General features: G+C 41.9%; 1 protein-coding gene across 32 annotated transcripts in view; it reads left to right on the top strand.

Annotated features, from left to right (window-relative positions):
• Window positions 1-12,770, top strand: part of MROH8 (maestro heat like repeat family member 8) — a 51,964-nt gene that overhangs the window by 6,068 nt on the left and 33,126 nt on the right. For all 32 annotated transcript variants that reach the window (XR_011431003.1, XR_011431010.1, XR_011431008.1 and 29 more), the window contains exons 2-6: window positions 1,557-1,678; window positions 2,319-2,464; window positions 4,927-5,049; window positions 11,487-11,566; window positions 12,309-12,453. Coding sequence is in view for 15 of the 32 variants with exons in the window: in XM_070247716.1 (XP_070103817.1) it covers window positions 1,557-1,678; window positions 2,319-2,464; window positions 4,927-5,049; window positions 11,487-11,566; window positions 12,309-12,453 (616 nt within the window). In the remaining 17 variants the exon portion in view is untranslated. The remainder of the gene's footprint in view (window positions 1-1,556; window positions 1,679-2,318; window positions 2,465-4,926; window positions 5,050-11,486; window positions 11,567-12,308; window positions 12,454-12,770) is intronic.

The raw sequence follows: 12,770 nt of genomic DNA, 5'->3' as shown, positions 1-12,770 counted from the left end.
CATAAAACTCCTAGAAGAAAATATAGGCACTACACTCTTTGACATCACTCTTAGAAGGATCTTTTCAAATACCATGTCTACCCAGGCAAGAGAAACAAAAGAATAAACAAGTGGGATTTCATCAGACTAAAGAGCTTCTGCAAAGCAAGAGAAACCAGGAATAAAACGAAAAGACAACCCACCAACTGGGAGAAAATATTTGCAAATCAGATATCCGATAAGGGGTTAATCTGCATAATATGTAAAGAACTCACACCATTCAACAACAAAAAAACAACCCAATCAAAAAAATGGGCAGAGGATAAGAAAAGACATTCTTCCCAAAAAGATATACAGATGGCCAACAGGTGCATGAAAAGATGTTCAACATCACTAATCATCAAGGAAATGCAAATCAAAGCTACACTGAGGTGTCACCTTACATCTGCCAGAATGGCTATAATTACCAAGACAAAAAATAACAAATGTTGGAGAGGCTGTGGAGAAAAGGGAACCCTCATACACTGCTGGTGAGAATGCAAATTCATGCAGTCACTATGCAAAACAGGATGGAGATTTCTCAAAAAATTAAAACTAGAAATATCACACAACCCAGCTATCTCACTACTGGGTATTTATCCAAAAAACTTGAAATGAACAATTCAAAGAGGCTTGTGCACCCCTATGTTCATTGCAGCATTATTCACAGTAGCCAAGACATAGAAGCAACCAAGTGCCCATCGACTGATGAATTGATAAGGAAGATGTGGGATATATATACAATGGAATACTACTCAGCCATAAAAAAAAAAAAACAAAATCATCCCATTTGCAACAACATGGTTAGATCTTGAGGGTACTATGTTAAGCGAAATAAGCCAGACAGAAAAAGACAAACAGCATATGATTTCATTCGCGTGTGGAAGATAAACTAACACACAGACAAAGAGAACAGATTAGTGATTACCAGAGGGGAAGGGGGTTGGTGGGTGGGCATAAAGGGTAAAGGGGCACATTTATATGGTGACTGACAAATGATAATGTACAACTGAAATTTCACAATGTCATAAACTATTTTAACCTCAATAAAATAAATAAGAAAGAAAGAAGTGAATGATATATTAGAAGGTATTGTGTGCTATAGAAAAAAGACAAAGTAGGAAAGGGTAAGGGAGATGGAGTGAGGCAGGGAGGATGCTCTACCTCAGTCTCTTTTTAACAGGGGCATAGTATTGCTCACCTGTCCATTCACTCCCCGTGCGGCTGACAGTGTGCTAGGTGCTGGGGATACAACTCTGAGGATGTAGACAAGGTTTCTCCCCTCGTGGAGCTTATAGTCTGATGGGAAACAGCCAATAAACAAACACAAGTGAACTTGATAATTGTAGGTAATGGTTAAATATTATGAAAAAGGTAAGAAAATAACTATGAGACTGGGGTGGGGAGAGACTACTTAACCTAGACTGGTGGTCAATAAATGCCTCTCTGAGAAGGTGACATTTAAGCTGTCACTTGAACAATGAGACAGCAGCAGCCCTGAACAACTGTAATGTTTCTGATCTTCTCTTCATTCCTAGGATCTGTGGTCGAGGAGAAGTAGTGATCCCTTATGCTTCTGACAATGATTCAGGAAGTGTGGATTTGCAGCTGAGCAACTTAGAGGATATTAAAAAAGACCCAAGTAGCCTTGAAGTTACAGGTGAAAAGGGGAAGGGATTAAAAAAGTGGGGGGGAGGGGGCGGGGAAAAGCGAATCTCTTGTCAAGTGAAGTTGCGAGGTAACCAGACCCTGACTAGACTTTGACAAGGAAGAGATCAGCAAGGGGCTTCTAGTGTATTTTAAGCTCTTGTCACCACAGAGTCATAGACTTTAAAATTTGAATAATAATATCTACCGTTTAAGTGCTTACTAAGGGCCCCATACTAGGATAAATCTTTTCTATGTATTGCCTCACTTAATCGTCACAATAACCCTGTTTTACAGGTGAGGAAACCAAGGTTCCAAGAGGCAAACTGACTTGATAAAGGGGATACAGCTAATAAGTGATAGAGCAGGGATTCAAACTAGTCTCCAACTGAGATGTAAAGCCCGTGCTCTTAACTCCTCTGCTGTAGCTCAGTCGTAAAGGTTTTGTAGTTTAGAAGGCCCTTAGAGAACACTGAATTTGTAGTTGAGAAACTGAGACTCAGAGAGGGGAAGGGACTTGGTCAAGGTCACAGAGCAAATAGTAAAGGTGAGAAGAAGACCTGTCCATCCTAATGTCCTGTGGTTCTCCCCACTAAACCATAGAGCTTTACGTAGCACAGAGGTATCATCCGATGTCTTTCTTTCGGTGTTAGACTCGGACATCTTTGACATCCCTGGAATCCCTCAGGAATCCCTCACAGATGGCTTCAGACCCCTGACCCACCGGGACCCTCTTGGCGAGGCCATCGTTGAGAGGCTGATCCCGTCTATCCAGGAGTTTTTTAATGGTGAGCTGAAGGTATGCACAAGCAATCTTTACGAGTTATCCAACTTACTCCTCCATTTGAACAAATATTTTAAACGTTTATTATTTCCTTATTATATAAATAATTTATATCAAGGGCCACAAAATTTATTTATGCTCTCATCTTTATTTTTATACTTATAATAAATATATACATTTTTAAATTATATTTATACTTATAAAAATTAAATGTTAACCTTCCCTAATCCCACTTTCCTGAGATAACTACTAACATTTTGGTGTATATATTTTCAGACTTTTTCTCTGTATATAGATGCATGTAATTGTAGAAAAATAGACATCAGAGATGGTGGGAAAAAATTTTTTTCTAGGTCAACTATAAATCTATATTATTCTGCTTAATACAGTATTCCGTCGTTTAGGTGAAACATTCATTTATTCATTCATTCCATGAGAGCATATAACAGAGGAATTTATCTTAACTGGGGTAAGGGAAGGCGTTTCTGAGGAAGTAACCCTTGAGCTCAGATCTGAGGAAAGAGTAGGAGAAACTAGGAGAAGTTAGAATTGGTGGAAGTCTTCCAGAAATAGGAAGTGGTAGGTTTAACAAGCTTGTGGCAGAATGGAGCAGAGCATGTTTGCTGAACTCAAAGAAGCCTAGGATGTTAAATCATAGTGTCGTGGGTGACTGCCATCTGTAACAGACACTGAGGCTGTCTCCGTGTCTTGGCCATTGTGCGGAAAGCTGCAGCGAGCAGGAGGGTGCGGATGTATCGTTGAGGTCCAGATTCCATTTTCTTTGGATATATATATATATGGATGTTTTGGTTTGTGAAAATTCACCAAGCTTTACATTTTCTCTATGGATTATGCCAATAAAAAGTTTTTTAAGAAAACTTAAAGCCGGAATGTTGGTCTTCACCTCTGACTTGACTGTTCTTTATTCTTCTTGGCAGCAGGCATCCTTTATAAAGGATTTCTTTGTAATTAATAAAGGGCTTGGATTGCTGCAGTGAATTGACAAAAAAAGTCTGTTCCCTGCTTTGACCTGAATCCACAGCCCGTCAGGGAAATAGATGAATAAGAAGGTAATTTATGACAAATGCGATGACAGCAATGTACCATGTGGTTTATGGGTACAGTTAGAAAGGGTACCTGACATGCTTCAGGAGAAAAGGTGTGATCCAAGTCTTTTTTTTTTTTTTTAAGCTGCTCATCATGAGCTGTTTTTTTTTTTATTTTTTTTATGTTTGGGGGAAGATTAGCCCTGAGCTAACATCTGCTGCCAATCCTCCTCTTTTTGCTGAGGAAGACTGGCCCTGAGCTAACATCCGTGCCCATCTTCCTCTACTTTATACGTGGGACACCTACCACAGCATGGCTTGATGAGCAGTGCCATGTCCGTACCCGGGATCTGAACCGGCGAACCCTGGGCCGCTGAAGCAGAACATGCACACTTAACCACTGTGACACCAGGCTGGCCCCTGTGATCCAAGTCTTAAAGGATATATAGATTTTAGTCAGTGAACAAAAAGTGTAGAGAACTCAGATGATGCAAAGGCCCAGAAGCAAGAAAGGGCAGCATAAAAGTTACTTTGGCTAAAGCTTAGAATGCTGCAGGGGCAAGGCAAGAGATGAATTTGAAAAGGTTAGTGGGGGTCACACTAGGAAGCGCCTTGACCTCCATGGGTGCTTTTGAAAGATTTTTGATGGAGAGTTACCTGATGGAATTTGTTTTTTATGAAGATGAATCTGGTGATAGCTGGGGGAATAGTTGGAGCGGGGCAAAGTGGGGCAAGGAAACCTAGTGCTGGATTGTTGTGCTCATTCAGCTGAGAGGATCAGGCCATGAAGTCAGCTTCTTGCTATATATTGCTGCTTGCTGTGCAGACAGCTTGTACCGGTTTACAGCATCTATATGCAGGGGGAAAATACTGGAAGAAATTTTCTCAAATCTGTGGAATTATTGGTGTTTTTTATTTTCTTCTTATACATATTTTTTCAAAGTTTCTATGATATAAAACTTTCTTACTTTTTTAATCAGAGAAAGAAATACAAAAGAGGTTTTATTCTTCAAATCAGAACTTGCATTTTAATAGGAAACTTTAAAGACTCAGAATAATGAATCTTTAATGACATCAGGAGAGCTAGAAGTAACAACATCAGAGGTCACCTTTAGGAAGCTTAATCAGACAGCAGTATACGTGGGGGCCGGGGGGTGCCGCAGCAAAGATTAAAAGTGGGGAGAGCCATTATGGAGCACTTAGCAGTCTAGCTGAGAGGGAGAATGAGGTCCCAAACCCAGGCAGCGCCAGTGGACAAGGAATTTCATTCCTCTGTAATTTATTCCTTTGTTATAATAGAAGACTGACATTGGATTGAATGAGATATCAGATGTTTAAAACATTCCTGATAACTTTTCAAAACCCATCTATAATTATCAAATGAGATTATAATGTATAATTGTGTTTTTGTCATTTTTTCCACAAATTCAGAGTGAACCTGAGAAGCTGACATTCCTAAGGTCTTTGTCTTCTCTCAGCCAAACTTTACCTTATGATGAAACCACAGAATCTTTCATTCGCAGCCACATAACAGACATTGTGCATATCCTACATGTAAGTATTGTGACCTAATCACAAATTACTGGGACTGTGCAAATTCAGTGCCTTGGCAAACCAATTTTTTAGTGGCTTCACCTGTATTATCAATTCCTGTAGCCTCTTCTCATATTGGTATCTCTGCATAAGGGAGAAATACTCAGGGGTACTCTGCAGTATAATCAACCTTGAAAACCAGTTGAAAGAGGAGTAGAAAGGAGAGGAACAACATTTAAATTCCTCAGTAAGGACAATGCTGCATCCCATTAATCAAGCAGTAGTTTTGAGGCAGACTCTGTAATCAGGTGCCTAGGTTCAATTGCCAGCTCTGCGTTTTTCTAGCTGTGTGACTTTGGGAAACTACTTAACTTCTCATTGCCTCAGTTTCCTTATCTATAAAATAAGAATAGCTGTATCTACTTCACAGAGCTTTAAAGAACATTAAATAAGAAATAAATGTCCATGTAGCATGGTACCTAACACATATTTTGCATTGGAGTAGCATGATCATATTCCTTTTAGTATTGTATTTTGTCCTGTTTGTACTTAACTCCAGCCACACTCTGCCGCTAACTCGTTCACTCATTGCCTTATTAAGTACCTGACAGTTCTGTGTGGTGTCCTGGGACACTACAAAGACAAAGAAGACATAATCCCTGTTCCTTCAACCAAGCAAAGTGCAATCAAGTGTCACAGAAACTGTGACAAGAGTCTAAATAGGTATAGTGAAGGCACAGAGAAGAGAGTGAGTGGTCAATTGCATGTCAAACAATCCAGAAGGGCTTTACAACAGAGGTGATGTACTCAAGCAGAAACTTTTTTTTTTTTTGGTGAGGAAGATTGGCCCTGAGATATCATCTGTTACCAATCTTCCTCTTTTTGCTTGAGGAAGAATGTCCCTGAGCTAATGTCTGTGCCAGTCTTCCTCTATTTTGTATGTGGGATGCCACCACAGCATGACTTGATGAGCAGTGTATAGATCCACACCAGGGACCTGAACCCACGAACCCCCGGCTGCCAAAGCAATGCACGCAAACTTAACCACTATGCTACTGGGCTGGCCTTAAGCAAAAACTTTTTGATGCTTTAGTTTTCTCATCTGTGAAATGTCCCCTTCAGTTTCTCTAAAGCTCTGAAATTCTGAATCTGAGATTTCTTATACACTCCAGGAAAATGACGGTTCTTTTTCAATCCACAGATCTGTAAGACTAGTTAGAATGATGATTAGTTTTCAGAATTGAAGGCTAACAAGCTAGCAGGTTTGTTAAGCAAAAGACAGTTATCAAGGATCCTCTGAATCTAGAACACTATAGCGCTTTGATAAAGGATACAAATTTCCAGGAAGTGTTAATCCTTGCCCTTCAGGAGTTTGTAGTCCCTTGGGAAGTGATCACATCTTAAATGGGTTGAGAACTATTCCAAATAATACATCAATGGAACAGAATGATATATGCAGATTTAAGAATGAATGCAGCTTTCTACTTGGCTATACCCGTGGAAGGAGGGTTATAGGCAGCCACAGGACCCAGCCAAAATGGCATGATTCTAAAGTCCCACTTCCACAAGAACTGGCAGCAGTGGGTTGCTACATGATTCAGCTAGCCAGCTCAGAAAATATAAAATGTAAGTCTCAAACAGCAAAAGAACACTGAATTTCCCTATGCTCTGCATCTAAATCTGCCCGGCTAGCCATAAAATACCCACTGTTAGGTATCAGCTGAAGTTTGGGCTGGCAAGGGGTTCAGCCTAGAAGAGGTAAGAGTGGTTGGTGTCCATGAAGGAATTGCATGGATCATTGCATCATCGTGCAAGTCCACAAAGTCCTTGTAAGCCCATGTGCAGGGGGTAAAAGAGTGCAGCTCCCCACAACCCAGAGGAGAGGTGCCCAAGAGGAGAGGCACGTCTGCTGAGGAACCCACAAGGAGGAGGAAGCCAGGGTCATTACAAAGAAAGAAGAATCTTAAGGCCTTTACCAGTCTTCTCATGACCCATGCCAATGCATGGCTGTTCAGTATCCAAATAAAAAGAGCCAAGAAAGCTAAGAACAGAATATGGGAAGGAAGGGGGAAAAATCCGTTATGACACTTCACCAAAGAAGATTTATAAATAAGCACATGAAGAGATGCTCCATTGTTAGGATTAGGGAAAGGAGATTAAAACCGCAATGAGATTCAACTGTACACCTACTGGAATGGCTAAAATAAAAAAGAAAGGTAATACCAAATGTTGGTAAGAATATGGCTCAACTAAAACTCTCACACACTGCTGGTGGGAATGTAAAATGGCACGACCACTTTGGAAAACAGTTTCTCAGTCTCTTAAAAGGTTAAACATACACTTAACATATGACCCAGCAATTCCACTCCTAGGTAAAATGAAGCATATGTCCACATAAAGACGTGTATGTAAATGTGCATAGCAGCTCTAGTTGTAACAGCTAAACGCTAGAAACAACCCAAATGTCCATCACCAGACGAATGGATAAACAAATGGTAGTGCATCCACACAATGGAATGCTACCCAGCAATAGAAAGAGAGGGACTGTCGCTGCACGCTACAACTTGGGTCAATCTCAGAGAAACTATGCAGAGTGAAAGAAGCCAGGCAAAAATGGGAATATGCTCTGTGATTTCATTTATATACAGTTCTAGAAAACGCAGACTTATTTACAGTGACATCAGATCAATGATTTCCTGAAGATACTGGAGTGGGGAAAGGCAGGAGGGAGAAATAACAAAGCAGCACAAAAAAACTCTTGGGAGTAATCCATATGTTCATTATTGTGGTGATGGGTTCGTGGATGTATACGTATGTCAAAAATCATCAAACTATATACTTTAAATATGTAGTTTTTTGGTGCGTCTGTTACCTCAAAATCAAAAAGGCTGTAAAAAAAATCTGCTGAGAACTTTAATAGAAAAGAAAAAAATGCAATGGTAACTGGAATATAGAGTAAAGTAATGACAAGCTTGGGGTGAGAAGTTAATCCAGACAGTCCCCTGATCTAAGCCCTGAAAGGTGTGATGGGTAAGGTTGACAGAAGAGAGAAGGGACCCCTGGGTAGGGGCTTTGAATGGTAAACTACCACCTGGCTCTGCCAAGGCCCGGGCTCTACATCCTGCAGTGTAGCAGAGTGGCCAGGGAGCTGTTCTTTAGATGCTGTCAGCACCCGACAGCACCCCTGGGCGCCAAGACCTGTTGTAACAGAATTTAACGTAGCCAGATTTGTCCTTAGTGCCTCTTAATTCTCCTCTGCCCACTTGGGACTTAATTCTGCGTCTGGGGTCCTCCACGAAACCCTGCTAGTATGTTGCTGTTTGGTAAGTAGTTGAGGGGTACACTCCGCATTGAGGGGGCGCTGTATCACTTGAGCAGCAAGGCAGGAAATGGGTGAGAATGATGTTTCAGAAAGACCCCTCAGTAGCATGGATAGTAGATGCTGAAGGAGTTCAGAGGAGAAGTGGTTCCCAGGGGACTGAAGTAATATGCAAGGACTTTGTCCAGTTGTCCGAGTGAGAATTTGAGCTCCCTGAAGCAGAAAGGTGGAGAGGAAAGGGAGCTATTTTAGGAATCAGAAGACACAATTTCTGGTTCCACTTCTGTCAAGCTCAACCTTTGATCTTAGACAAATCACTTAGCTTCTCTGTACCTCTAGCTCCACCTGGAAAATGGTGATAGTAATATCACCTGTCTGCCTTTCATTAAGACCTTTAGACAAAATGTCTCATTTTGTTAAGATTGTTCTTGGGGCAAGCAACAAAAATCAACTCTGGCTCACTTAGATTAAAAACAAACAAACACAAAGGATGCTGGGATAAGGTTTGCTAAAAAGAATGCTAAGGAAGAGGTTTAACAATCAAGCCTCCAGAAGAGCATGTTCCAGGACAGCTCCAGGGGTCTCACAGGCAGGGGCTGCTCTGCCATCACTGTGACTCCAATCTCTAGCAGCTCCCAGTCTATATCTGTCACACTAAAATTCCAAATTCCAGGAGACAGAATCTGATTGGCCCAGTCTGGGTCTGTTCTCCACTCTCACATCAATCAGGTATGTCTAGGGGCAGCATCATGTAGTAATGACATGACTTCTGGGCATCCTTCCCTGCATATCGGAGGCAGTTCCCAGAGAAGTTCCCATTGCTGTGATCTGGGTAGTCACCCCATAAGGTTCCTACTACACAATACTTTACAAACAAAAAATAGCCTCCCTCTTCTGAATTTGCCGTAGAGGTTAGCATGGTTGTGAACAAATAATAAGCCTTTCATACTTAACTAATTCAAAAAAGAAAACAAAAGTTTATTCTGGCAGAAATGGTCAAGTAGATTGAAATCAGAAGGGATTGCAGGCCTGGTGGTTTAGCTAAGAGGCACTGCCTTCATCCACACATGAGGTGTATGGCTGCGAGAATGGGGAATCAAGCTGCAGAGCAAGGAGCCACTGTCGCTGTGATTGATTGGATGTGGGAAGTGAATAAAGGAGAAAAAAGTCATAAATCATCCTTTTTACGAGCCCTGGGAAAGTGCACCGTTGACAACAATTGAAGGCTGGGAAGGTGTGTCCTTTGGAAAGGAAGATAATGAACTCATTTTTTAACACCAAATTGCTGGGTCCTAGCTGTGATCTTAGTGGTGATGCCCTTGAGAGAACTAGATTTAGGCAAGTAGAGCCCTGGGAGGCTGACGCAGAGTCTTGTGCTTTATCCCTTCCAGACTATAAAACCATAAAAACAAGTGAGCTCCCAAAAAGATATTTCCCAGTCCTAATCCTGGGTACCTATAAATGTGACCTTATTTGGAAATAGCGTCTTTGAAAACATTTTTAAGCATCTCAGGATGAGATCATCCTGAATTTATGGTGGACACCAATGACTGGTGTCCTTATAAGAGAAAAGAGTGGGAGATTTGAAACACAGAAACACACAGGGGAAAGGCCATGTGAAAATGAGGCAGAAATTGGAATGATGTATCTAAAAGCCAAGGAACGCTAAGGATTGCCAGCAGCCACCAGAAGTGAGGAGAGAGCATGGAACACACCCTCCCCCAGACCCTGAGGAAATAAGGAAGGAGAGCAGCAGGTCACCAGCAAGATCTGACCAGAGCTGGAAAGTGAGAAGAGAAAGAGAAAACTCAGAAAGGGGCAAGAAAGAGAACCCAGGAGTATTTACTGAACACTGCCTCCTGGGCGCTATCCTAAGTTCCTCATGAGATCTTTTTGGTGGCAAGTAAGAGAAATAGAGTATAGGCAGCTGAAATCAAAAGGGGAGATTTGTTCTTAGGATAACTGAGTGTTCCCCAGAATTCTATGACAAGAAGAGCAGCCTGCTCTAGGAAGGGAACGAAACCAGAAAAGAACCGTTCACGGACTTGGAGAGAACTTCCTCTCCATCTCTTACTCTTGCTGCTTTGTAGGTATTTCCATTTTTCCCTCTCTCTTCCCAAAATTGGCTCTCTCTGTTACTTTGTCATTAGGGCCCGGTGCTCCCAAATTTAAAAATTTTTCCTTTTAGTAGATCTGCCAGACTGAGATTGAAGCCCTTTGTCTCAGTTCCAGATACCTAAGAGAGAGAATCTAATTGACCTTGGTGCTAACTACTGGATGGACGAGCTGTGGTTAGTGGAACAGAAGGACTTAGCGGAAACGTGGCTGTGAGGTGCCCGTTCCTATGGGCCAGGGGCAGTTTCCAGAGAGGCTGGGTAGACAACTCAGTATGGCTTCTACTACAACCACTTACATTTGCTCATCAACTCCCTGAGGTATATCTCATTTCCTCCATACAGATAAGGAAACTCAGGCACAGGGAAGTTACATAATGCGTTCAGGGTCACGCAGTGAGTGAGTGGCAGAGCCAGTGCTCAAACCAAGGTGCTATCTAGCTCCAAAGCCTGTTTTCTTCTATCACTCTGCAGATTTTTCCAGCAGAGCAAGGCAGCTTTCCCTCTGCCAATTTGGAATTTGGAAAGTTAGTCCTTTTCTATGACAGGTAACATAATAATATTAGGCACTATAGTAGAGATGGCTGGTTTAGTAGAAAGAGGAATTCAGATGCCTAAACCAGAAATAATCGTTAGTAATGAAAATAATGAACAACAGACACTATCTAACAGTTATTGAGGGCTATTAGGTATTATGAATGAGCTCATTTAGTATTCACAACCACTCCAGGAAGGAAAGTAGTACCCTTATCTCCTGTTACAGGTGAGGAAACTGAGGCACAGGAGGTTAAATAACTTGTGTCAGCTCAAACAGCTGTGAAGAGGCAGAGCCAGGCCTCAGGCTCTGGCTCTGGAGAATAAACTCCTAGCCCAGCCACTGTCCTGTGGCCAGTCTTGTGGAGCCGAGGAGCAGGGCCTGCTGAAGGACTCGCTGCTGTTCCTGCAAGCCATCCACATCTCTGATCATCTGGCCTCGTGACTTGGCAAATTCTTGACTCTCTGAAGTTCTTTCGCTCTCATTGCAGAGGCTGGTGGTGGAGGAGCCCCTGCATTCTGTCTTCAGTCCTGTGCGCCAGGAGGTCTTTATCACCATCGCTGACCTCAGGTGATGCCAACATGCCCCACACATGTGTCCTGGTTCCTCATTCTGGGCCAATACCAGAGCCAGCATATTACATATTTTTAACTTCTGAAAACTATTTATATAGGGAAGGGGAAGCCAAATCCATGTTTTTCTGTAAGAACTTTGATTTCATGGATGCTGCCATCTATATCTGAAAGACCTTAATGGAACCCCTTTAGAGTTCAGTTTTGTCAAAGTACATTCAGTGGAAAGTTACTTCCATATACGCTTCATGACATTAGAGTTCCATGGTCCAAGAAATTTGGAAGGGCTGCCTGCTATTTACCTCTCTTGGAGATTTGTACTGCACATTAACTGGTTAAAGGTCCCAAGAAGTCCTGTAGTTAAAAAGGTTTTTTAACTTGGTCTAACCCACCATTCCCTGAACTAACCAACATGCAGCAGAACACGCTTTGGAAAATCATGGTGTACTACATTAGACTGTAGCAGGCTTCCCTCCCTGGTTGGACTAGAGGAAAGCCTGGAAGGGTGTCACTCCAGTGAGCTCTGTGGAGGTGAGGAGGGAAAGGGAAGAAGGATGGGGGCTCTGAACCTGAAACTCTTCCTCTAAGCTTTTGTGAGCTTTATCTACACAGACTGACAAGTATGCCATTTATCTTTCCCTCAGAGTGATGTACCAGTCAGTCTACCCTTTCCTTTTCAGTTACCTTGATCCCTGCTTATCAACGTCAAATCAGACTCTTCCCAAACTGTCTTTTCTTAGTTACCAAAATGTCCATTTGCTGTTTGGCTCTGAAGATCGAGCTGAGTTGTTCAGTCTTATCATGAAAAGTATAATCACTCTGCCATCTGTAACGAGTCTGACCCAGCTGCAGGAAATCACACCCAGTGGGCCCTACAATTCAGAGGTAACTCTTGCTTTGCTTTGTAACTTGCCAGCCACAGGGTCAGCTGATCTTGGCCTTTTGAGAGTGCATTTGATTTTTTGGAACTAGCCAAAAACCATTTAAGCCAAGTCTCGTGAATAAAATAGTTAAAAAGCTTTTTTTCCTCTTTATTTTATCTTCTTTCTTTTCCATGTCATTCCTTCTTCCTTGCTTTTGACTTTAAAATAAGGTGAGAGTTGCTGGGGCCAAGGGCAGGCCACCCCAAAATATCCCACAATGGCATATTGATTACTTCGAATTAAAGTTACTTGTTTTGACTTAAAGTTTTGATCCTCCTC

This window comes from Equus caballus, chromosome 22 (assembly GCF_041296265.1).
Source record: "Equus caballus isolate H_3958 breed thoroughbred chromosome 22, TB-T2T, whole genome shotgun sequence".
In the NCBI taxonomy this organism is placed as follows: domain Eukaryota; kingdom Metazoa; phylum Chordata; class Mammalia; order Perissodactyla; family Equidae; genus Equus; species Equus caballus.
Note: the sequence above shows the minus strand (reverse complement) of the source record. Positions and strands in the feature narration are given on the sequence as shown.